General features: G+C 40.7%; 1 protein-coding gene across 6 annotated transcripts in view; it reads right to left on the bottom strand.

The window, feature by feature from the left end:
* LOC126544308 (probable phosphorylase b kinase regulatory subunit beta) overlaps positions 1-27,004 on the bottom strand; it is a 95,085-nt gene that overhangs the window by 47,337 nt on the left and 20,744 nt on the right. For 3 of the 6 annotated variants that reach the window (XM_072286323.1, XM_072286325.1, XM_055061750.2), the window contains exons 11-17: positions 19,396-19,476; positions 19,146-19,181; positions 9,053-9,208; positions 8,476-8,573; positions 7,530-7,541; positions 2,925-3,071; positions 110-193 (exon numbers count right to left, since the gene is read on the bottom strand). In XM_072286323.1, coding sequence (XP_072142424.1) covers positions 110-193; positions 2,925-3,071; positions 7,530-7,541; positions 8,476-8,573; positions 9,053-9,208; positions 19,146-19,181; positions 19,396-19,476 — 614 coding nt within the window. The remainder of the gene's footprint in view (positions 1-109; positions 194-2,924; positions 3,072-7,529; positions 7,542-8,475; positions 8,574-9,052; positions 9,209-19,145; positions 19,182-19,395; positions 19,477-27,004) is intronic. The other 3 variants (XM_072286321.1, XM_055061751.2, XM_055061752.2) reach the window with 3 other exon arrangements.

Here is a 27,004-nt window from a genome sequence, read left to right on the forward strand (position 1 = left end):
AATGAAGGGTTTTTTAGCTCATTCCATTACCTGCATGCCTCTCAACGAATGAAGTCAAAGTTGAAAAACATTTCTTCAATCTAACAAGTAGTAATTTCAGAGGACTTGCCTTGCTTGTTCCTAACGCACCAATTGGACGCTGCGGTCTTCCCTTCAAGCCAAGCTTCCGGTTCACACCTAGGAATTCGTAGACCTAAATAATAATTATAATAATAATAAAAAACAGGATAGGAGGAAGAAAAGCTGACGTGCAGTCTATAAGACAAACAGCAATTTAAAGAAATATCATACACATAAAGTATAACACTACCATTACATTTCTGAAAGGATTGAAACATGCTAAAATTGTGTAGGTAATGATTAAAACTGGTGTGATGCTGGTGGAATGTAACAGATATTAGCAGGAATGCTGGTTTGTTTTCTTATAAGCTAAGAGCTTTCCCACATTATCTAAATGCTTACAATAGCAGGCAATTTTTTCATAGGTGCCAAAAATGGTTACAGGAAAAGAATACAATAGCCTTTGGCTATTGGTCCAGAAAGTTGTTTGTAATTTAGGAATGCTAAGATAAGAATAAAAATATGATAATGATGAATATCATTATCATATTGGTAAGCCAGAAATATTTAAAGAAATATCATACACATAAAGTGTAACACTACCATTACATTTCTGAAAGGATTGAAACATGCTAAAATTGTGTAGCTAATGATTAAAACTGGTGTGATGCTGGTGGAATGTAACAGATATCAGCAGGAATGCTGGTTTGTTTTCTTATAAGCTAAGAGCTTTCCCACATTATCTAAATGCTTACAATAGCAGGCAATTTTTTCCACGCATGAAGGCCACTTTAGGATGGGATCTACTACATATGTGTAGGCAGAAGTTAAGGCTTAAACTATTGCACCGAATATATAATAATCAGACAGGTATTAATCGCTATAACTATCTCCTGGAACCAGATTATATATCGACTCGCTGTGATAACAACAAAAAGATCTCAGCCTATAACTGCAGAACAAACACTTTTTACTACTCTTTTTTCCCCAAATCAATTGATATAGTAAATGTGTCAAATAACGAACTATTCTATTCAATGCTGTGACGGCGCTCTTGTAAAACAAACGTATGTGTTATATATCTTGGAACCTGCTTGTTTCACGTTACTTGTATGCCTTTCTCTAACAGCTATTGTAGTGCTTCTGTTTGTGAGTATATCTGTCCAAAAGCTTTTCTGTATTACTGGTTATATTTTGTTCCCCCCTACATAATGCCTTTATGGCGATGTAGGTACTCTGTAAATAAATAAATAAATAAATATCAGAATAAGGCCTTTCTACTTATTTTTGTCTCTAATAAACCTACTTCATGGCACAAACAATTTACAAACTTGGCTAAATTTTAAAAATAAGTAGACTTGCTAGTTTTCAAGAAGTCCAATGCCCTACTATGATTCATGCCACAGTTATACAAGCAACTCTAATGATACAGTAGAACCTTTTTGATACGTTCCCATTAAGTATGTTTACTGGCGCCAACATTCGCAATCAAAAACAACAACATAAGAAATGACCCAACAGAGTTACGCTCAATTTTTAACGGCTCATACATCCCAGGAAAACACGATTTTCGGCATCAATGTTCAGTACGTCACCAAACTGCGATCGTACAATACGTTTTCCGGCTGCTAGACCCCATGTAAACAAGAAAATGCGCAAGGCGAGGTGCGCGCGATTGAGAACAGTATATAACTGCCCGCTGAGGCAGCTTCACTGCAATACTCGCCCGTCAAGCTCACATGAAAATGCCGGCGTGCACTCAATCGCTCATTTTGGTACCAGCAAATCTTCTCCGAGGTCACTACACGCAGCATTCACAGCTATCACCGCCAACTCTATTGCGACAAGCATCTTCGCCCATCTGTTTCACAGCATGTGGTGTCATCAGAAGCGTAGCGCATGCTTTTAATAGGTGATAACCAAAATGCGCCACCGTTCCCTGCTGTCAGACTGCGATCGTATACATTTTCTGGCCATTAGACCCCGCGTGAACAAGAAAAGGCGCAAGGCGCATGGGTTCAAGAACAGTATATGGCCGCTCGTCTCGCGTGAGAACGACGGTGCGCACAGTTTCTTATTCCGGTACCAGTAAATATCTGCCCGGGTCATCGCGCACCGCATTCACAGCTATCGCCGCTGAACCTACTGTGATAAGCACCTTCACTTATCTGTTTTACAGCACGTGGTGCGTAGTACCATTGGTAGCACACTGCACGATTTTAGTAGGCGATAATCCAAACGTGCTGCCGTTCCCTTCTGCAGGCAGCGCAATGTGGGCATCACGTTTCGCTTTGGCGGCATCCGGCTTCGCCAACCAGCTAGATTCCTTTTCAGTTTCCTGTCGCCCTCTTAAAACACCACGCAATAGGAAAACAATAAAACACATCTCGGGCCGCCCTAGATCGATGCGTGTCGGTGTCTCGTACCACAACAATCCGCGCGACGCTTCGCATTGTGTAGATGTCAACAATAATAAAGTCTGTCAAATATTTTTAGTTACTTCGGATCGTACGTCTTTCCAGTTGGCACGTTTTTCTCTTGTATTTTTTTCCAAAGTGTATGAACGAAGTTCTACTGTAGTATAAACACTCATGATCAGCAAAAGATGCCGTGGTTAAAGAGGAGTCCTTGCACCATAAAGGGTGATGCATGTAATGCAAGACTGCATACCTACTAAATGACATTGGTTAAATTGTGAAATAAAAGGGCAATTCTCTTTTTTTGCCCCATCAAAACAATATTGCTGCAACAAAGAAGTAAACAAGCAATTATTCGAATGGCAGTAATCAAGCACCCATTTATAGCTCGGTTGCAATACAACCACTCTTTTCCAATCTGTCCAAATGCTGTCAAAAATAACAAACCTTCATCAGCTGCTTTGGAGACCATATCTGGACAGGTTCTACTTCATGCGGTGTCTGAGTCTGGATGCCATATGTTGCCATCATAGCCTGTAGCCGCATGCTCTCGGCTATCAGCACCACTTGAACCACCAGGTCTGTGGCTGCACTCTGGATATGTGTGGTAGCCCACAGGCATCAGTGACTGTGATACAGACAGTAAAATATGCATACACCAAGCAGCACAGTCTTCAGTTAGCCTGGTGTATATGCGCCATTAATTAGTGAACACATAAAGGCAAACGCTGACCAACATTCAACAAACGAGTACAGTGAAACCTCACAATAAGGAAACAACCTGTTGTCAAACAACCTGTTGCCATGTAGTGGCTTAAAGAAAAAAAATGGAAATGCCTCTAAAATATGCCACACAGTCATTTTCATTTAGATGCTTGCTCTAGGTCAAAAACACGGAAGATAATGCTTTCCAGTTAGGTGGCCAAATTTACCAGCCACTATTTGGGCTTTGCAACTGTTCATGGCATGACCACAAATAATTAAATTTACCTTTTCTTCCCTTTCTTATTTTACAACATACTATGCCCATTGAAAAGAAGGCAGAATAAAGTTGGACATCATGGCCACTTTATAAATCTGTGCGCAGCGTGGCTTACAGCACTCAAGCAAGTGACGGTGTCAAATCAGAGCTTACAGAAGTCATCATTGCTTATTCCTGAACAAGATAACTCTGTCAGAGAAGATGAACACAGTAAACCGACTGTTGCTTCTGGGAAAGCTGCTTTGTTTCATGCTCCTATGTTGCTGTGGAAATTTAAACAAATTACTACTCAAAGAATGCGCAAGTGTGTTTTGCAGAACTGCGCCAAATAGATACTGGACATTTAAAAAAAATTACACAATGAAAAACACAAGCATACGTAGTCATGCATTTTCATATGATGTGGGACGTTCAACAGTGCGCTGAAGGGTATCTCTCATTAGAATCTGTTGACATTATTGGATATAAGCTGAAGTGCAAAAGGCATTAAACAGCACAATTTGCTTGCATTCTGACTTCATGAACTGCAAGAAAGGAGTTACTGCTTCCTTTTCTGAAGAAGAGAAGATGTAAACAGAACCAAACGAATGTCAGTGCAAAGAGAAATTACTGCAATCCAATGAAGCTGACAAAATCTCAGATGGCACTAGTTGCAGCAAACATATTTCTTGAAGTTTGTTTACTGTGCCGTTGAGATGGGCCTGTGGCCATGGGTTCTACCTCAGCTTGTAAGTTCAGTGCTCAGCGCATAACGGAGGACACGCTAAAATCTGAAACATTTAAAAGCAAGGTACTGCCCACTAAAATCTGTCATGTACACTTCCAGAGGTCTCCGTGCTGATATACTGTATACACTCGTGTAAGGGCTGCACCCTCACTTGGCTGCCCAAAATTTTGCAAAGAATTTCCAACGGAGAAGCAATCGCATTTGGTCATGCAATCGCCTAATTTTCGTGCACTGCGTACTTCCGCGTGCTGCTACTAGATGGCGAGAGCCGGGGTATGCACAAGATCCGGAGTGTGCACAAGTCGCTGGCTGCACCGGCACCATTTTGACCAAAAGGTGCAGTCCCGTGTAAGGACCGCACCTGATCAAAATTGCGAAAAAAAAAAAAAAGTGTGGCCCTCATGCGAGTCTATACGGTACACTCAAGTGACAAGAAAAAGTTAATATTTTCTAATCAAGAGGTCAGTGTAGTAAGTACCACAATACTGGCCAAATGAAGGCACATGCAAACCATTAGTGGAAATAAAGAATACATATACATCCATTCAGGGATAAAGATTACAATACAGGATAAAATGAATAATGTGAGTTTGACCACCAAGTCACTTCACTACTTCTATATGCATGAGCTAAAGTTAAGTACAAATAAGCTCATGCATCACCCAGTTGCACAGTCCACAACACACATACAATGTCCAACAACCAGTGAGTACTTCAAAGATTTCCCCGTTTAGTTGCCTAGCTTTACTGCAAAATTCTTGCTAAGACGCAGTAAGAAAGTGGCCAAATCAAAACAATAGTACCAACTTCCTAAGCTCTGGTGCATTTAGAGTAATTTATTAGATGGATAAAATCTATGTTACAGTTTGTAAATTAATGAGGTGAACATGGCGGATTGTCCACCAAATATCAGTTTCTTGGAGAGCACAGTCGAACTCACTTAGTAATAGTACCAGTTTTAACAATACATTGAATATAGCAATGAGCAATTGCGGAACCCTGAAGTTTTGAGTGTTCTATGGTAAAATAAACCACTTACTGCAATGTTACAATGTCACATTATTGGTTATAAAAATTAAATCTAGCTACTGGGTGTCTGCGCCAGAAGGAAAAGGAACACAATATCCCGAAAAAGAAAAGAAATGTGAGCCGCTACACCCGCCTACGTGCTGTGCTGCACACACTGCGTGTCTCTCTCCCATTTCTATTCCACAGCTCCAAAACATGAGTTGACTATGCTGACAGCCCCGCCGACTTGTTTTTTAGAGGAGTGGAAGGGAGATGGAAGAGAGGTGCGAGAGGCTGGCGATGCAATGAAGGCAAGGTGAAGGTAAGCGGCGTGCACAGCACACAGGCAAGGGCGATAGCTCCCCGTTTTCTTTTTCCTTTTTTAATTTTCCAAGACATCGCATTCCTTTTCCTTTCAGCACAGACACCCAGTAGCCAGATTTAATTGTTATAACAAATAATGCAGCAAGGGAAAACTCTAGTAAGCTGTTTATTTTACCATAAAACACACAAAAGTTCACTGTGACATGGCTGCACACTGTTAAAACTGAGTATTGTTAAAACCGGTAATGTTATAAGTGGACTGGACTGTACTTTTTTTTGTCTAGTTAAAATGTTTTGATGATTGTTCTCTCTGTTTTGTCTTGTGCAATTCTTTTGCAATTTTTTCGATATAACATTTATTGGTTATAACAATGGCATTGTCTTGGCACTTGAATGTTGTAGTAAGTATTAGATCAGGAGTGTCGCATCCTGCTTCTCAGTACTTTTGTTTGAATACATTTAAAGCGAAGTTTTATTTCCAAACACTGGACTTTCCTGATCGTGGCTTCTGGGTACCGCTGCTGTCCTGCTGAATACCTTACACTTACAAAAAAATTGAATTATGTGCCTGATGGTGGGATTAAACCTCGGTACCCAAGCACATCAGCTCGATCTAACCAATAGGCTGCAATCACCTGTATACCGTTTAGTTGCTAATGCCAACTAGCTTTTTGAGATGACTGTTGCGTGCCACATTGCATAGTACGGGTACACGAGAGTCACATACGCACACTCCAGTTTCCTTTACACCACAGGAATGAAATGTGGAAACTTAGAGCATTTGATTAACAGCTTCAGAAGAGCTTCACGTCACATAGATTCCAAGATGTGCATTGGATCTGCATAATATTTTATTACCTTTTTTTTTCCTTCAATGGTAAATTTTTACACTATTTAACTTGCCAAATACCCAAATTTCTTATTCTTATAACCCATTACTCTCTACAATGTTTAAGTCAGCAGCAGTACTTAAGTTTTGTTACAATTAGGTTTTACTGTATGACAAAACAATGTTGACATTCATTAATAACATCAAAGCAGATGGCCATAAGGCAGCATGCAAATCTTATGCATTTTATTTGGTCATGCATACAGTACCAAGTAACACCTTACTCAAGCAAAAAAAGAAACTCAACAGCAGTATATCATGCAAAATGAATGCCTCACAAACAAGAGGCACATAAAATGGGGTGCGCAATGGTGCAGCTGTGCAATAAATACTTCTGCATGAAAGTTAATTTTCAATCAATATGGGTGTAATTAAAGCTGAATTGTACCTAGCATGAACATATTGCCTTGACTGCAAATTCCAGTGGTTTCATGTACATTTAATTACTTAATTGCACAATGATCTAAAGGTGTAAAGAAGTAAAAAGTCATTAACAGACATAAAAAATTAGCCTTATATATCGCCACAATGTGTGGATAACACAGCATCCAGAACATTAGACATTTGTAAAGAACACACAAAAAGCATTAGTTAAATAAACTCTCATAACGAAGCACTCTTTCACTGTCACTACAAATATCTTAAAGACCTTTCAGTGTGCCTCTGGAAAGCAGAGCAGCCTGTGTAAACCTCTGCTTTGACCAACACTTTCAGTTTCTGCTGGTACAAATAAACTTCATGTGCCGACACGTGCAAGACATGGCTATGTCATAGTACCATAGCATCCCCCTAGATGCAATATCGTATACTTGTTTGTTGTTTGAACACTACAGTGCACACAAATGTACACAACGGTTTTCAAGTGGTTCTCAGCCTTGAAATACAGCTACCTGGCTCGTTGCAAAGCAACCCATGGGTCACTTTCAGCCTGTTCAGCTGCTAGAGTATGAAGTAGCACAATGCTGGTCTGCTCAGTGCCAAGGGTCAGATTTCAGGCTAAGTGCCATGCATGAAAGCAAAGCTCTCAAAAGTGAGGCTGGTTGGTGGACAGCAATATAACACTAGAGGCTCTTTTCCAGGCTTGCAAGCGAAGCGTGCAGGCAGGATGGCGAGAATACTCACAACTGCCTTTCCCTGTGAGGATCAGAGCCCAGGTATCCCATATGCGAGTTAAATGCATGAAATGGCAGCACCAAAAAAAAGGGAACGGCATAGTCTATAACAGCATATACACCGCTCCTAGGGCAAATATGTGACCAGTTCACACCACACTAATTTTTTACCATGTCCTTCAGAACACTGCACAACAGTAAATACACATAACCTGAACAAGCGCCCTTGGCTAGGAGCAACTTGTTGCCTGAGAAGCAGAGCAAGTTAGACGTAAATAGAAGTGATGCGAGATGACACTAGTGAAATGGCTGTTTGTTTCAGCTACAAAGCATTTTTTTTTTCACAGGCAGCAAATGAGGATGAATACATATAAATGTACAAACTTAAGGTAGTCATAGTTGGTCATAGTCATTATAAGTACAATGTTAACTTGAGTACTTTAATCCTTTTGGCATGACATTACTGACTGCAGGATGTTAGTCCTTTCAGAATGATATCACTGTTTTTCTACATGAACTTAGTTTTTCTTTTCTGAACAATTAAAAAAAAGTTATTTTGCTCAGCAAAATGGCAAAAAGGTACTAAACTAAGCTCATGCCTTAACTTACACATTATAAATGACTTCATATTTCAGTTTATATTCAATATTTGAAGTTTCCGAATAGCATACACAAATTTATATGTCCATAGTTGATACAAAAGATGCTTCTAAACAAAGAGGTAAACAAAAGTATACAAATGATTATGAACAGGTACACTGTTTAAGCTAAACTATCACACTTCACTACAACAAATTAGTTATTAGCTGTCCATCATCCCAACAGTTCAACCTTGTCATAATAAACCTGCAGATATATACTGAACATAGATATCAGAGCTGCCAATTCTACCTTTCACCACCAAAAACATGGGAAATTAACACAGGAAATGTAACACAGAGGTACATATGGCCCACCTGAAACGCCGAGTATCTGTCAGTTCGTCTAGGCCGATTACAAGAGGGCAAGTACCGTCGTACTGGATCCAGTTCAGAGATGTGCAAGAGGCCCTCCACTGTGCAACAAGTCACTTAATTAGAGGTGACTGGCACTAGATGAGACATGCTTGATAATAACTTGAAAGAAACACAGACATCTATTAATAAACTGAGAATCATCTCTCTTAAAAGCATTTTTACTCTGATGCAATGAAAAGAAAGAACTGCCCTAAAACAAGCCTGCTCTTGCACTTTTCATCACTGTCAATTAATTCACAGGCACCCAACACTCCTTTTGATGGAAGCCCAGCACCTGATAATTCAGCCAACAGCATGGTCCAAGACAACTCAAGAAAAATTCCTGGAAACCTTATCCCACTGCACACACGTGTAAAACAAATGACTAGCTTAAGCACAGCAGAATGCTGAGATAGCCTGCGTATGCATAAAGTTAATTCACAAGCATATAAAATACACATAAGCCTGCCTAATCACATTCTCCCAGTCATACACCAACATTAGAAATAGAAGAGCCAAGCTCAAACTGCTGACTCACATAAAAGCTTGGAGATTATGTACAATGCCTGGCCCATCATGAACAAGTTGTCCACGTCCCCTTCAGGGCTTGGCAACCTGGGCTGTGATCCTGGATCTGTTCGTTCCGCATCAAGGAACTCCTTGGGGACGTAGAAGTACATAGGCACAATGTAGTCTGTAATGAAATGTGCCAGACACAGATTGAGTGGCAAAATTGTAAATTTAGATGGCAGCACATTTGGCTGATTCTCTAGTACATAAACAGACTCTTACAATAAAATTAATTACAAACAAAAATACCAACACAGGACACACAAAAGATTTCAATGAGCTCTCCACTGTTAAAGATTAGCCTCCATATTCTAGAACATTCTTTCACTCAACACTCCACCTTCACTCAAGAAAGTGGATGGCAACACTATCTCTCGTTTAAAGTGGCTGCAGTATTTCGATGACACTCCATGGCGATTCTTCAGTCAATATTTTGTACTCAGGTGCTCACAGCGGCAAATGCACCATACCAGGGCTGCGTTTCTCAATCAATTCCTAGTCATAGCAATCGCAGAGGAGCATCACTTAAGCACAGAATATTCTTCAGTAGAGGGGTGGTACTGTGCTCTACCCAGTGAGTCGAGGAAGAGCTTCGAGTAGAGACTTGTTTGAGACTACAAGGATCACTTGTAGAACAACAGACGCAAAATAAAAATGTGCTCAGGCTAGCCAATTGAAAGCATTCCGCCTCTCCCACTCCAACAACCATGTAAGCAAATATGGAACACAGCAAATATGTTGCCAGCCAGTCCAACAAAAAATTGTAGGTACTAAAGAGGCAAATGCAATACGACAGTTCTTCAGACATAAGCTGCTGATTTTGACAACACTGCCTTTATGCTGCTTTCATCAACCATTTAACCCTTTCTATCCTAGGAATGCCAAATTTCACAACAAACATATGCTATTACTTCTCAAAGAGATAAGGAAGACAATTTAAGAAACAGATGAGAACAGTCTGGGTGCTTCAAAAGGATTTGTTGTTGGCTTAGTCTGTAATTGCTGAAAAAGAAAAATACACACTGAAACAGAGAGAAGGAAAAACACTGACGATGACACTGGCTGCCAGTATTAGTCATATTTTTTTTTTCTTCGTTTCTGTGTGCATCCTTTTAGTACCAATTACATGCTTCAGAACAGCCAGGGCGACACACTACAAGGACCACAATTTCCAAGAACCTGACACTGCAATTAGCATGGTAGCATACAGAAAATCCTGGCAGCAAATCTAATTATCTTTAAAAAGGAAGCATGTGCAGAGGTCATGCACATGCCAGTAACGAAACAATTGAAAGCAAGCATAGTTTTAAAATCATGCTGCCACATAGCACACATAAGCAATAGAGCAAAGTGCAGCTGATGAGCACATGCCTGGCAGCATTAACACCCAATGATGGAGGGAACACTGAAATATTGCAGCATCACTTAAAAAATTCCCAGAAGTGTATACTTTCAGATACTCTAAGATGACAGCCAAACTTCCGACTTAATTGGGTAGTTACTATTTCCAACATTATGCAATAAAACATCAATAAAAGTGCACATAATCTATTCTCCTAGGTTCTGTTATGCCTAGTGGCAATGTCCAACCCTGCACAAACTTATGTGCCTCAATGGCTGACCTATAATTTCTCATGACAAATTAGCCTCACCTGTTGAGTGCACCAGTTACCTACTCCTCTTCACCACAAAAGAAGCTTGTAGAGTGTACTTGAGGCAAGTTATGCCACAGCTGCCATAATTCTAATGCACACAATGTTGTGTCCCAAAGTTGTTTATCACATACACACACATAAAAAAATAGAAAGTATTGAAGCTATACAAAAGTTAGATACTAATGTGTTCCTTTTAGCCTCAGCCTAGCTTTACCTTCACATTTTTTCATTCCATCCTTAGCCCAATCTGTATGTCCCGGAAATAATGTGCAAAGGTATGCAACCTTTAACTCTAAGTTAATTTATTATTCCTTACATATACAAACAAGCAACAAGAAGGGCTAGCAAATAATGAGGTACCGTAATATATAATAATTAGCAAAAAAGGTAACATTAGACCTGGCTTTTGACACTGAACTTTCAAAAGTACAGAAAATGCTGCAGCTGCTATGCAAGCAAATACTACAGCAAACAACCACTACAGTAAACAAGCAAACTATTTATCCTTAATACAGCCTTTCTACTCCCATGTATGTGGAAAACGAACCCTGAAAAACACAGTGTGTGCTTCGACGAAAAACAAAACATGATTGAATTGGCATGACAAATTGTCCCTTTATATTTTGGCATTTGCCTGCAACACACTTTACGTCACCTGGCAAAGGTTGTCATACCTAATCGGATGCTGTGAGTGCAAAAGAAAGATGTCTGTTTGTGCTACATTATTGTGATTAATTCACGTGGAACTGTTTTGCACCCCAACGGCAGGGTCATGGGCTCACATAAACAACTACCATTGAAGCCAAACGTTCAGCTCATCTCTATCTTTGCATTCATGTATGTGTTTGTGTTCTGTGAAAGAACTTGCTTTACGAGATAAATCTTGTCTGCATAAGCATGATTTATGCTCATATCCTGTGAAGGATCTCATCAAATTTCACCACTGCTGTTAATAGAAGTGTGTAAATAGATGGAACAGAATATTACAAATAGCTGTCTGCACTAGATTTAAAAAAAAGAAAAGAGTAAACTGGACGCAAGTAGGTTAGCAAGCATAGTGCTTGTAGGCTGCAAGCTTTGGTCAGTAGCATGCAGCAGAATACAACAAACTGCACATGCACAATGCCTGCAAAAGCCCCTGTTAAAGTGAAGAACATGACCAGAACCTAGATGCATACAAGTCGACAGCAGCAGTATTTGCACAATTACAAGATTAACCCATATAGTTCTCAATATAAGGTCATCTTTTGAAAACAATACTAATGCACAATGTGGTTCACAATAAATGGGAACACATGAGCGGAGGTCATGCGAGAATTTCCTTCTCTGACAAGCTCGCAAACTGCTCTGCAGCAGACAACTTGCAGTAAGTGGCACTACAATGGAAAAGTCAGTACAAACAGGTCATGTTGAATTCTGTGTTGGGACACAGAGTACAGTCGCATCTCAGTATAACGAACATAGATATATCAAAGTAGATATGTTTTCTTCTTCGATATTGGCATGTAATAATTATACACTAATAACAAATATTGGATATAACGAAAGTATTTTCACATCAGTTGTGGCTTTGTTATTTAAAGGTTTGACTGTACTACAGCGTTCAGGAGGTTTCTGATGTTCTGTACAGCCAAAATGACTATATGACTAAAACAGTGCTTGAGGACATCCCAAACAGATGTTGCTCGAAGAGCACAGCAGTGCCTGGTAACAACAGCTAATTCTTTACACAATATGTGCACAATAGCTAATTCTTTACACAATATGTGCAAGGTGGGTCAGTGGCAGTAGCTCACAAAACTGTGACAATATCATTATGTAAATGCAATATCCTTGTTATCATTGAAAACAAAGCATTCAACGATTGACCTGTCTAATACAATTATAGATGAAGGCTAAATTTGCAACAGTCTCAACCTTTATTGATATTATTAAATGTAAAAGTGGAAGTATTGGAAAGTGGAAGCCTTGATGGAAGAAAAGGCTCCGTCACTGGTGTGAGCCAAAATCAGTCTGCATTGTGCAATAGGTACCCAAGAAAAAAGATGGAGGGAAAACAATCGCCACAGCTCATTGGTAGAGTGCGGCCTGTCATACAGGAGCTGTGCGTTTGGCTCTTTCTAGCAGCAAAGTTGTCTTTCCTTGAACTTTTTTTTTCCATTTTTATTTAACTCCCATATATAATTAGGCAGTGCGGTAAGATGAACAATTGGTTCCCTGTATGCTCTCTCGGGTGTCATATGGTCACTAAAAATCGAGCCCATTGCTCCCTCTCATTATTTTACCCGTTCCTTGGATCTTGCAGATTCCTTTACCTAACTTGGATCTTGCGAAATTGACAGGGGCCGCAAGTTTGTAATATTGAGAAACAAAAATATGCCGTGTAGATAATTTGTTCCCAAAAGACGTTTGTTGTTCTTTCTTTGAGTGTTGTTTATCAAGAGTGGCATTACACACTTTTTGTTCTGTTTTGGAACACTCAACATAGCCTTGATCCTTGGTTCCCTCCTAGGAGCCAGCAAACCTCCTCAGGACATAGATCAAATCCGTAACATGTCTTGGCTTCAAAACAGGCTCTTTAACAGAGTGCATCTCGTCATTTGAAACTTCTTGCAGTCATCTAGGGTGCAGCGGTGTCCTCATACTGTGAAACAAATAATGGCAGCTTTGGCTTTGATGCTTACAGGGTCCTTGAACCACTAGCAGCTAGAAAACTAGTTACATACTGGTTGAACTAGTCTGGGATGAACATATCAGTGAAAGCAATGTTACTGGCATTTAATGAATGACTATGCAGCTGCCACGAATTCCCAGCTCTCATTCACCACCCTCCTCACTGAGTCTCTCTCTTCATCGCTGCGTACTCTCACCAACTCCATGCAGTGCAGTGAAAGCTTGGGTCGCGTCAACACACCAGAAGAAAGGATCCTCCATTGTCTGCCCCAGATCGCCCTCCGCGCAACATTGGCTGAATGAAAGCTTCATAAAAGGTTGAGTGGAGCACATGGGCAAGCCCCCCTCCATTCTCGAAACACACAACCTGCTCTCGTCATGTTCGTGCTGTCATCCCTTGTCAACCGACTGATCAACAGCGTTTACCCCTGGCGATGTGACCTGGAGCACCCTGTTGATGTCACCAAGACTGATGAGGCATTGGAAAAGGCCAGGAGAGGAGCACGGGATGGTTCTTTGAATTTGTGGAATCCCTGTGATGCATAGTGCTGCCGCGTTCACAAAAAATGGTTGTCGCAGCATTTGAAATGTGTAAACAAATATCAGAGGAGTACGGAGGTTCAGCGAAACTTGTAAGAGGTTTCACTTTTCCTTGCATGGCTACATTTCTTGGCAAAACAATGTGCACAAACTGTTGAGTTGCACAGGCAACATGTGCAAGCAGACAGCAATAAGCACAGTCACAAGTGCAAGAAAATGGCGATTATTTAAATTGGACTAGATTTGCTCTTTACACAAGTGCAGACATGTGCCCTCAAGTGAACCTATTATCATGTAAGCCAACGTGCAACTGCATGCTTTACGTCTGTTTATTTTTAAAATATTGTTCTCAGAATCCTTTGTAAATTAAGTTCTATGGTCTAATTTATTTTGCAAATAAAGTCTGACACGGGAATATAAAATTTGTGAAAAAGATTCTAAAAACAGAGTTTCATCCGTAGGCATACGTGTGTGCATGTGCACACACATGTACGCATACACACAACGATTTCTTCAGGATTCATTTTACCCCAGGGGCAACTTGTTTTTAATTTTTAGAAATTAGACTAAGTTTTAACCAAAAGAGTAGTATGATGCAGGACTTAAATTCTGTGTTCATAACTTTCGGACTTGCAAAAGGCTGATGCTGCAAATTTCTGCAGAGTAACAAAAAACGACTAATTTCATCCGCAAAAACGAAACTGAAATGCTGAAAAGCACAACTGTGATGCCCCTAGCCAACTCCCATGAGTGATTCACTGCTTCCATCTCAGGTAAGCATGAAGCAAGGGAAATCATAGCTATGCTTGTGCAATGACGAGGCAGAAAAAGATCACGTCATTCAGGGGCATCTGACAGGGGCATGGAAGTTGTGTTCTTTGGCTTTTCAGTTTTTTATGAAAGGAAGACAAAGTTTCTTTTATATGAGGTGCATCTAGAAAGTAAGTTCTGATTGTTAAATGAGAAAAACACATAGGGAAAGAACTAGTATGTTTATTACTGTAGATACAGTGACACATAGCCTGATTTTCCACATGCTCATTATCCTTGTTTGGAAATTTCTTGTAGCATGGCACTAAGTCTTGCATTTCGGTATCGTACAAGTCTGCCACCAAAGAGTGAGATCAGGCAGTCCCTGCTGTCTGATGCGTGAAGCACAAGAGTGTAAAAACTGTCTGATGCACAATCACTAAGAAAAACGACACATCCATAAAGTTTCCAGCAGATTTCTACCAAGTTTGATAAAATTTCAACACACCAAGCAGTCATTTTTCCAAAGTGACAGACAGTTTTCACACCTGTGTTTCCTGCTTCAACTACAGCATGACACATTGGATTGGCCATCAGTGAATTGCCTGCACTATGGTTTGACCACACCATTTTTCATGTCTGGTTCATGCACTGCACACAAATGCTGTGGATCTCTGCCAGCGCCACCTTCTGAACATGCAAAATCCTGATCACAGCACAAACCTCGCAGTTCATGCGAAACTGTAGGAGACCATCCATATTTCATTTAGCACTGTGCAGTGGAAAGTGACACCACAATGCTGTGCACACATTGACAGTGCAGGCTCAATCTGTTTGAAAAAGGAAAACTGCATTTTGGCACTTTTAACACTTCTGTTCTGGATGCACCTCATACAATAGGCAGTTCAGTATGCGTAAAGAAAGGTGGGGGGGGGGGGGGGGGGGTGCACTTCAGTTGCAATTTAAGGAGAAAAAACTAGTTGTTTTACTATGCTAGGAAAAGATGAGAGGATTGTCTGGTGGATATTTTAAAGGGCCCTTCACCAGGCTCTGCTGTCAATTTTCACTATACATTGGAAGTTGAAAAGCATCATCCAGTGGGTGCTACAATGCAAGAATTTTTAAGTGTTTAGTAATAGCAGAGACAGAAGCAAATGAAATGTTCGGAGGCCATGGTACAAGGAGCTTCTCCCCACTGCCTCGATCAGCCCAAGCAACATTCCTTCTCTGCCTTCTCCCTTAATGGAGCTGAGGGCCCACATGATGCTTATGTCATGATCCCCACCACCTTTCTCTCTCTCCTTTTCTTGCTGCACAGTGCATTTCCAGTGGCAGTATTGCACACCTGCATTTCACGGGAATCCCCAAGTTGTTTGCATTGCTGATGACTATTTGTGCACTGTAGGCTGAGTGTGCAACGTGGAGGCGACTGCTTGCTGCGTTCTGGCTGCTGGTGGGGAGAGTGGCTCCTTGAGAAAACGGATGTGTGTTGGCTTTCATTTCAATTTTCAACTGTTTTTGCATAGTACAACGATGCAATACTATAGTGCCTACAATATAATTGAGTAATGTGCGAAGTGCTGGAACTCTCCAACAAGAGATTGTGGTCATTGCTATGATGTCTGCCCACAGTGGCCTTCCGTAGGTGCTGCTCATTGGGAGCGTGCAACATGCGCTGCTGCTCCCAGTCTCATTTCGCTGCTTTTGCTGCATTTGGCTGCATGTTGTTCCTTACTCCTATTCACATTATGGTCCTTTCCTTTATCGTGTGTACGTCTTTTGTGTCCCGTGGAAAACATCCAAATGCAAAGAACTGTTCAAGAAGCCCTTTGTGCCAGATGCAAGCGATGAGTGAAGCTGTCCAAGACAAAACTCTTCAAAGAATGGATGTGTTTTGTGCCACTATGCACAAGTGGTTACCTCTTGAACAAAGAGTGTGTCTTATTATTCTAAGTCATTTCCAGATTACAGGTGCTCTGTAACTCTGAAATTCTGTAAATTCCGTAACTCCTGAAATTTTATGTTTTGCTGCAATTTATATTTCTTGTTAATGGCCCGAAGAGAGATAGGGAGGGACACAGAGAGCCATTGAAAGTGCCATCACTGTAGATAGCTTGGCTGTGCTCACAAATATGGCTTTAGTTGAATGCTGCTAAGAGTCACTGCACTCTGTTGACCACTGCACAGCATGCACTCTGGGTGCATTATCCTACTTCACTGAAATGTGCTCGTGGATCTTTCTAACAATGTTACTGAATCACTACACATTTTGCCATACCACTTTATCAAACATGCATCTTTAACACAATAATGATAGGAAGGAAGGCTGATGGAGCATATAGGCTCTTCAACCCTGCACAAAGCATCGTAAAAGCCACATATTTGGACAACAAAAGTGGTTTAACAGGAATGAGCTACACATAATGCTTCCAGCTTGCCGCAGATTGTGTGCGTAACTGTGCTATGCTCCTCGAGGCATGGCAGGGGATGCTTGTGCTGTAGGAATGGCACCTCGTAGAAGCATCTGTTGGGCAATATGGGTGCTTCTTCATGACAGAAGTCCAGCCAAGGCACGGCAACAACAAGTGCCAATCGCACAGATGGGCATAATAATGGTATCGCACGTCTTTTTATCCATTTCAAGAATGGTTTAAGCAGTTGGAGAAAGCGTAAGGACAGAGCGAAAAAACAAGGGCTAATGGTTATAGCATGGTCCCTGCCTCTTCTGTATGGCACACTAAGAGGAAAGCATGGCCACTCACAAAATGAGTGGCCATGCTTTCCTCTTAGTGTGCCATACAGAAGAGGCGAGTACATTTGTCCCCACTGAACACTTGCCCACAAATGGAAGTTCATGCTAGAACATTACTAAGCTCCTGCTATATGGCATAAGTGCCACTCTGCACACTGATTGTAAAAATTAGAATGGCAGTTGGATATGTAATGGGAAGCTGCACAGATGTCGAAGGAATATTTGTAACAAAATGAAGCTCAAAATATATAGAAGAATAGCAATGGCAGCAAAAGCTACGATCGTTTGTAAGTGCAAAGCAGGTAGAAATTTTTTTACTGCAGAGCTGTTAAGAGGAGCTACAGAACAGTTTTTGTGCATCGACGGTGAAAGCTGATGTTGGCATGTGACGCCATGGTCAGCATAAATGTCGGAGCCAGCAATGCAGCCTGTGTCAGAGCCCAGAAGTGGCTGTATGACCAGGACATTTTTAAAAACGCAGAGCCTAACAATGGCATCAGTATGATCACTAAGAACAAGCAGCAATGCAGCCCTACAAGGCTGCCCCATTGCGCAGGCACAAGTGTTGGTACAGCTGGTGCAGTATGCAGGAACATGCGTTGGATATAATGCTGATTATAGAAGTACTGAGCTCGAATATAGTGAATAATCCTTTTTTTTGTAATTACATAAATGAGAACTGATGATATGCACCGTGCACTACGTAGCTCATTCTGGAGCACGTGGTGTGCGGGAGACCAGCAGTGTTTCACACAGCAATGTGCCATGTGGTGCTGCTGGCGGGCACCATTCTCCAGTGTGCTTGCGTCGCCTGCGCTCAGCACACTAGTCAGCATATTCTAGGCACTACAGCAATACTCTACAGACACAATCATCACTACGTGGTCCAAGAACCCCACTCATCTATTTGCAATGCCCAAACCTGGTGAGAGGCCCTTTATTTTAGCAAAAGGGCACCTTAATTGTCTTTTTAATAAAAAATGTTTAAAACAAATTTGTTTGTTACTGTAACTGATTACATTATTTTCTGCAATACCTATTCTTCCGTTCAATATTATGCCTTAAAAAAAAAAACGTGCTTTTTGCACATGTGACATACATTATACAGTTTACATGAATGATCTTTTTTTTTTCTTGAGAACTATAGAGAGTGCCTATAATAACAACAGCTAACTTTCTTATTTCCCTCGCATGCAAAATGTGAAAAGTGAGTGACGGAGTTTAACATCAAAGCGTAGTGCCTGAACTATGCGAAACACTGCAGTGGGCTTTGCAAATCAATTTTGATCACATGGGCTATGTTAAGGAGCACATAAATATGGGCACACAGGCATTTTTGCATTCCACTCTGCTGGAAAGAGGCTGTAGTGTGGTAGGGAATCAATCATGTCAACTCATGTTCAAAAGAAGAGTGCCACAGCCACAAAGCCACCACAACAGGTAGTAATGTGATGACGCCACTCTTTATTTCATGTTGACACTTTGAACAAGCAGGGAAAAGACTTGCCACACTCAAACATTTGATTATACTACACAGATATCAAAATGGGCTGATTACATTAACAAACACTGATGACAGAAAATAAAGAAAATAGTCACAATGATAAAGTAACACATTAACAAAAGGTTTGTTAAATTTGTATAGACCTAAGAAGTAAAAAAGTTTACAAAACCAGCACACCTCATTTTACCTTTGGGCTTTCTTGACGGAGAATCTACAGTGCCATCTGAAATTACACAGTGCCATAAACAGAAACCAATGAATTAACTTAGAACTTTACCAAGATGCAAAACAAGACTGTAAAGTAAACAAGCAGCATAAAAACAATGCTTAAGGATGCGTTATCACCTTTGCCAATATGGGAAACGTACCCTTGGCACATTCCAAAAATATTACACACAGCATTTCCCAAATGTCTGATGACTAACAAGACAAATTACCTCCATACTTGTCCCTCTTCAATCTTGGTGCTAGTAGCTGCTTGTACTTCTGAACTTGATCATCCAAGCCCTTGAAGATACCTGAAAGCAGAATAAGACATGCTCTCACACAAGGTGTAGCCCTAAATGGATGTTAGAAATGAATAAGACACTAAAATAAGGCCCAAATTGATGAAGTGCGAACATAATCTCTGCAGCAGAGGCTCACAGACCAATAATGTAGTACTGCAAATAACCCAACAAAAGACAAATGTGCGGACTGAAAGGAAACACAGCCTATAAAATAATGAGGTGCTCTCAATGAGCAAAACTAACTGTGCACTGCTACCACTGGTGCGTTCTAGTTGGCAGTACTCCCTTATTTCCCCTAACTATTAACATAACTAAAACTAGTGGTCTCGTGAAATGACATTGAACTTAACCAATTTAAATATAAATCCTGCTATTGGCAGCACTGAAAAGCATTAGAATGAATCTCTTCTCCAAGATAACTTGGGAGTGACTATTAAAAGCACCCTGTAAGACTTCATAATTAATTAATGCATTTCACAAGTCGCCGTTGCCGTATGTTCATAAAATGGGCCTTCATATTTACGTATAATTTTATTTCCACATTATGCCACATGGCAACACATGTGAAAAAGAAAAAGAAATCGGCGGACCTTTTTATGTTTATGTGGAAATCGGTGTTACGTGAAGCTTTCAGTGATGTTTGCACAAATGGTAAAGTAAACATTATGTAAACGTAACACTACTGACCGAAATGCTTGCAAAAAATGACACAAATGCAGTGTTATTTAGCACAAATAAAATGGTAATGATGAAGAGCAATCTAATATTTAACTAAACGTGGTCAGGCAAGTGTAACGGATTGACGCAAATGTTTAGATACAGGCACGGCCTCTATTTAAGGACAACAGAAATGCACATTAAATGCATGCACCCACTATGGGGATGGCTTATGTTTCCGAATGGTTGTGTACCTCTCTGTTGCAGACTTCTCTGGTTATTGCCTCTGGTAATGGGTATTGGGTATTGATGGCAATCGGACGGCAATGCTATAATGATGGCACAATGATCACGATGGAACCACAACAACCTCACAACCGCAGCATTATGAGTACAGAGTGACCACAGCTGCACAATGATGAGAACATGATTACAAAGGCATCACGACTGCATGTGAAGAAGGAATAACGAAAGAGTAACAAGACAATGGAATGACGATGATTGAGTGATGACGACAGATTGATGACGGCGAAACAATGATGATAGAACCACAACTATGGAATGACTACACGATTACAAAGGCATCATGACAGCATGTGAAAAAAGAATGACGACGAAGGAGTAACAGCAATGAAATGATGACAATTGAATGCTGCAAATTGGGCAAGTTGGTACCAGTCCACCTTTTACACCACCACTTTTTATGTGCAAAGGTCAGAAGTGTATAGTCCCGGGTAGCACCTATGCTTAGTAGGATATTCCTGGCCACAAAGTATAGGGCAGTTGCTGACAAGCTTGGAAGTAGTGTAAAAAATGTGTTCAGTTTTGCAGACCATTGTCTTGTGTTTGTAGACACAAAAGAAAGGACAGGAACGCAGAGCTTAATGACCTGGGTAAAGGGCTTTCCTTCACTTCAAAAGAGGCTATGGAAGGGCATCACAGTTTCTTGATTTGCTACTACAGCTTTGGGACGACCACGTCTGCTAAAAGTGTAGCCTTGGGGCATGCAAATTCTTATTAGATTTAACATCAATGCACTCAGAGTTTGTTAAAATAAGTATTGTTGGGTCTGTATTGAAGTCAGCCCTTCAAAAGTTATGCATTCACGCGATGGGGGACAGTTTCCTTAAACAGATAGGGAGACTAAAGGACCATGCAGGGAAGGTGTGGTAGTGGGTACCTGGGGCAAACCGGAAGGTGTATAAACACAAGGCTAAGGGAGCATAAAAGTTTGTTGACCGGGTTTGCACACGCACACCTTGCCATGTACTGTCGCAAATGTTTTCCTATCTTGGAACACAAGCACAACCTACAGGCACAAGGACAGGTAAACACATGAAATAGCAGAATAATTAAGTATGACAATACGTGTGCTGGCCACCTCTCGACTGATTTATGCGATTGAGGAGTGGCCTTTTTGGAAGTGGATATGGCACCCAGTGAAGCCTTTTTCGGTTTGAAGTTGGCCCATTTGATCAAAACTTTTGGCATCAGATATCTGATTGCAGACTATGTATGTGCAGATGCGGGTTGCAAGGAATGATGCTGTATCAGTGAAACCTCAATATAAAGAAGCTCAATTTATTTAAATGCACAATGTAACAAACTATTTTCATTTCCCAATCTTAGTTCCATTGAAAACTATTTACTGCTTTTCACAATTCAACCAAGTAATTTCGTGACACACTTCTGATTTAACAAAGTTTTTGGCCATTTCAACCATGTACTTGGAGCTTGTAAAGTTGGTCAATCTAGTAAAAAACTATAAAAATGTTGGCTGAGGCAAAATTTATTTGCAAGCATCCTTCCATGTGAATAATCAGGGTGACAAAAATGCTGCCAAAGTGTTTTTGTATGGTAAGGTACGAGGGAAGCACTCAGTGCTCGAAGAAACATGAGAGCTGACGATTTCTTTGTTCGGGCACAAAGGAGATGGGGAGGAAGTAAACTCACAGCAATGGTGATCAATCATGCACTGAGGTGGGGGGCAAGAGATGCGCGCCTATTTGCCCTCTCCTGACGGCGCACGCATCTTCTCCTCTACCCTTGCTGTGGGTGCACATGGCTGTCCAAAAGCAGAAAGGTTCTAAGAGTCATTGAGTGAGATTTGTTTATGTTTGCCTAAGTGTACATGACACTGATAAAACTCTGAACATTACTTAGGGTAGTCTCGTTGCTATTACCATCAATGCTTTGACTTTCTGGCAAAACTGCAAAATTTTTAAAAACTTTTTTAAGACGAATATCTATACCTTTTGACATTTTTGTAAAAATTTGTTGCCGCCATCTGATGACGGCGGCGGGCACTAAGCACAGTCAGCCATGGCATCCAAGATTCACAGAGCTGTGTGACAATATACGCAAATCTTGGACACCGTGAACCACGCCAATGCAATGCTCTCGGCAGCTGCATGACACAATATACACAAATCTCGGACGCTGTGAATCACGCCAATGCATTGCTCTCGGTAGCTGCATGACACAATATACGCAAATCTCGGACGCCGTGAACGACGTCAATGCATTGCTTTCAGCATGATCTGCACCACACGGTCTGGAGCTCATAACTGCACTATATTGGCCCGACCTTCTTGCGATTTCTTTACAAGTGCTTACTCACAAGGTACTAACCACCAGGAATGTGCTGAGAATTCGTTAAAAAATTTTTTCTGCTGAAACTTTCAAACCTCGAATTAACAAAATTCACAATTTAACAAAGTTTTTTTGTTGCAAGTACAACTTTGTTATATTGAGGTTTGACTTTATAAGCTGCTGCTCACGTGTAATCAGCACATGTCCTATGTGTTCTTTTGCCTGTCTGTGTCTATAAGTGGTGCTGAAAAAGATGGGCAATTAGATAAGACGATGGAACGATGATGATGGAACCACGATGGGAGTGATGATGACAGAGTGACGACGGCAGAATGATGACGTAACCATGAAGGGTTGAGGATCACAGCATGACCACAAAAGAATGACGACAGCAGCATGGCAATGGCACGCCAACGACTGCATGATTACGATGGGGTGATGACTACATGACTAAAAGAAAAAAAAATTAAACTATGGAGTTTTATGTGCCAAAACCCCAATCTGATTATGAGGCACGCTGTAGTGGGGAACTCTGGGAATTTGGACCACTAGGGGTTCTTTAACGTGCACCTAAATCTAAGTACACGGGTGTTTTCGCATTTCACCCCCATCAAAATGCCACCACCGTGGCTGGGATTAGATCCCGCGACCCCGTGCATAGCAGCCCAACACTACAGCTACTAAGCAACCATGGCGGGTGCCATGGCGGATGACAGAATGACGACAGACTATATTCAGTATCGGGTCTGCACTATTACTGGACAACGAAGGAATGACAGCAATGATGTGATTAAGAAAATGTGTTTGTGTTCGAGATCACGTTGGGGCTTGCATATATCATCTGCGACTCTCAGCCGCGTTATTTTCCACTATGTATATCCGATGCTGGTCTACACTATACCCACAATGGCAATCATGCAAGACAGGAGCCAACAACCAGCTCCCAGCACCCGACACATGGTCAGTGGCACATAACCAGTGGCCCAAGCTGTATAATTGGCAAGACAGCAGCAGCCAGTAGCCAAAAAATGGGGAGAAGAGGCAAAGACAGCTTCGCTTTAAAGGAAAGAAAAATTAATGAATTAAAGAATTATCCAAGCCCCAGGCAATGTGTTTGCCTGCCTTACGCAGGTCAGAAACTTCATTTCATTCCACACAACTATTTAATTGACACTTCAGTTGCATAAAATATACATAAAACTTAAGGGGGAATGTGGCAATGAAAACTTTTTTTTTATTTATGGGAATAAATTCATGAAATTTGGCATGCAGGTGTGATTTGTTATGTTGCTATCATAACTGAAATCAGTTTTGTGATATCTGTTATAGTTTTAGAGTTTCAACACTTGACAGCCTTTAAAGGTCATCCCCAAATTAATTAGTTAATTACATGTAAGCTCACCAAGATTTTCACACCAGCATATTCACAAAGGCTCATTCTGTGCAACAAGACAATGGGTTAGTTTTTAAATGCCAAAATGAGCACAAATAATTTTTTTTTACTCTCCTATGCATATTGTCTTACTAATGACTTTTACAAAAAAAAAAAAAAACATTATAATTTTTTTTTTTTGAGGTGCAGATAAAAATGCACAGCTTTATTGCACTCATCAATGTTTCAGGATCTAAGTGCAAAAGACAGAATGATTTTATCTTCATTCATTGTGAAGTGGCACTGGGATGACTGAAAGCAACTGCACAATAAATGAAAGCTGGAAAACAGAGCTAAAAGCTTCATTTGTTGTAAACATCTAAATATTTACTTTGAGCACCTCAAATCTGCCTGGGATGTAGTCCTTTGCCTGTGAGGACAAATTTTTTTTACACTTTGGTGTAGTTTTTCACTTCTTTGCAGCAGTTTCCTGCAGCTTAGTTGCCTTTTTGATGCGTCGTGCAGAGGTAGGTGATAGCGCATTCAAACCGTCCGCTCTTGTATCCTCTCGTTGCGCAACCTTGTCATTAGTGAGAATTGGAGCTGAAATCTGGCAGCAGAATATATGACGCGAAAACTTCTGCTCTCCCCAATATCATGTTGCAGTCACAACCACATGCAGACACGCCGTCACCATCGCACGTGGACGCACCGTCACCATAGCCCACGGTCAAGTTGTCACTATGGCCCACGGTCACATCATCAGCACTGCACGCAGATGCGCTTTCCTGGTCACCCAGGTGTGCCAGTCGTGCCTCGTCGACAAGGTTGGCAGCAGCCACTTTTACGATTAGTTTTCTATCTCTGTTCCATGCCTTTCATGGTCTTCCGTACGCATGGGCCATTCGAAACTTACTTCCTTTGGGCTCATCACAGGACATGTGTGTTAAGCTGACATGATCGTCAATCACATTGATCAGAACACGCAGCTTGCTGCTGCACAAATGCGCGTGTGAGGTTCGTCAGCACTTCAAATCTACAACAGCCAATAGGAGCTCACCTGGTGCTCCACATGACTAGAGTGCCCAATCGCGATGCCACTTTTGCCTTCTGTTGCTCGCGTTTGCTGGTTCATTTTTCGGTTGAGGAATAAGTCTCCGTGGCTATCTTCAGCTAAGAGCTCTCCCTCTTTACGATGATACCAAGGTGGCGGTGCTGTGTCAATGAATAGCCGAGCGATCTGTGGTGCGATGGTGCCATCCGAAGCTCTATGTTTTAGCAATTTTTGATGATGGTACTCTAGGAAAGTGCTGTTTTCTCAATTTCGACCATGTATTTTGTAATAATATTTCATCATGAGGTAAATAACGGTCTGAGGATTGCGAAAAAATTAATAGGAAAATAAAAAATTTTGACAATTTGACCACTCCAATTGCCACATCCCCCCTTAAATAATATGTTGCCTAGCTAGACCTAACTAAAATAATTACACAGACTGAAAAAAACAAACAAAATAAACTAGGGAACACAACTGGCGGCAAGAGGATGTTTGGTTCCACTCCACAATGTGCCACTGTGCTTTTTTTCTAAGACACAGTTAACAAAATGTCAAATTTTGAACAGCGAATGACTTCAATGAAAATTTAATGGAAGTTACATTGATAATTTAAGCCTCTATAATGAATATTACTGCTGCAGAATGGCATTAAGAGGCTTCTACAAGAAGAATGCGAGTACACTTGCTTAGGAAAACTTTCATTACGGAAGTAAAAGAATGTTTGGTGTGCTCATGTGTTATATCAGGAGGAATATGCTACGCAACCATGACACCATTTTTCTATATATCAACATATTTTATAAAAAAACATTTTAAAAATACCAAAATATGTTTGTTTCTATTCTGCAATACTTCAGTTCTTTAAGGGGGCTGTGACTATAGTCATCTGACTAGTCTTACTTTATTACTGTAGCTGAGAGTAGAGGGCCCAAATGGTTGCAAAATAAAACAAAAAGGAAGGCTGTCAGCACGCATTTTAACTTTAAATTTCAATTTCAAATCGTGGCTCTAAACCCCTCCCACTGACAATGCCCGCCATTCGGACATGGAGTGCACGTCAGGAAATTAAGGGCCACGGAGCAATTGGGCTGTAAAGATGCCGAGAGGCTTTTTGTGGAGTCATTTTATTGACCATTAGTGACCTTGTGTTCAAAACTGATTCTAATTGTCTGTGATAGTTGGCTGTCTCTTTATCACTAGTATGCACAAGTGTGGTAGCCAATTACACCAAAATAAATGTTCCTGATATCAATATACGAGCCTTCGTCCGACTATTCGATTCTATATTTAATACTTTTGATTCATACTCAAAAAATTTGATATTCGCCCACCTCTAAAAACAATGCATGGCAACTGTGATGTATTTCCAGCTCCTGTAATGACTTGCGGTGTTTGCAGTACACAAAAGCAAGGCCTCTTAGATCGACTTCTGTTACCTGAGGGAGTAGTTTCCGGGGGGTCAATTCATTTCATCACTACTAAGCGTTGCCAGACTGCTATATGGTTCAACTGCGACAAAAAAATTAAGATGCAAATTTTCTACCACACTGAATGCACAAAAATTTTACCAGCTTGCTGTGGGACACATACAATTCAACATGCAATTCATAATTCAAGCTTGATAATTTGGTATCGTGGCCCCTTTAATAATAAAAAGGTAATACACTTAATATACAATGATATAAAACTAACTCTTTACCAATTTGTTAACCCTCTATCTATCGTAAAAGAGCTAGGCCAGCACTGTTTCTAAAACTTTACCCAAAAATGCACTGAGCTCATTCAAACATAGAAAGTGATTGTTCATTACTGCATTCATTCATAGTTACTTCAGGACAATTTTGCATACATGAAAGGCA

Source organism: Dermacentor andersoni, chromosome 1, assembly GCF_023375885.2.
Source record: "Dermacentor andersoni chromosome 1, qqDerAnde1_hic_scaffold, whole genome shotgun sequence".
Taxonomy (NCBI): domain Eukaryota; kingdom Metazoa; phylum Arthropoda; class Arachnida; order Ixodida; family Ixodidae; genus Dermacentor; species Dermacentor andersoni.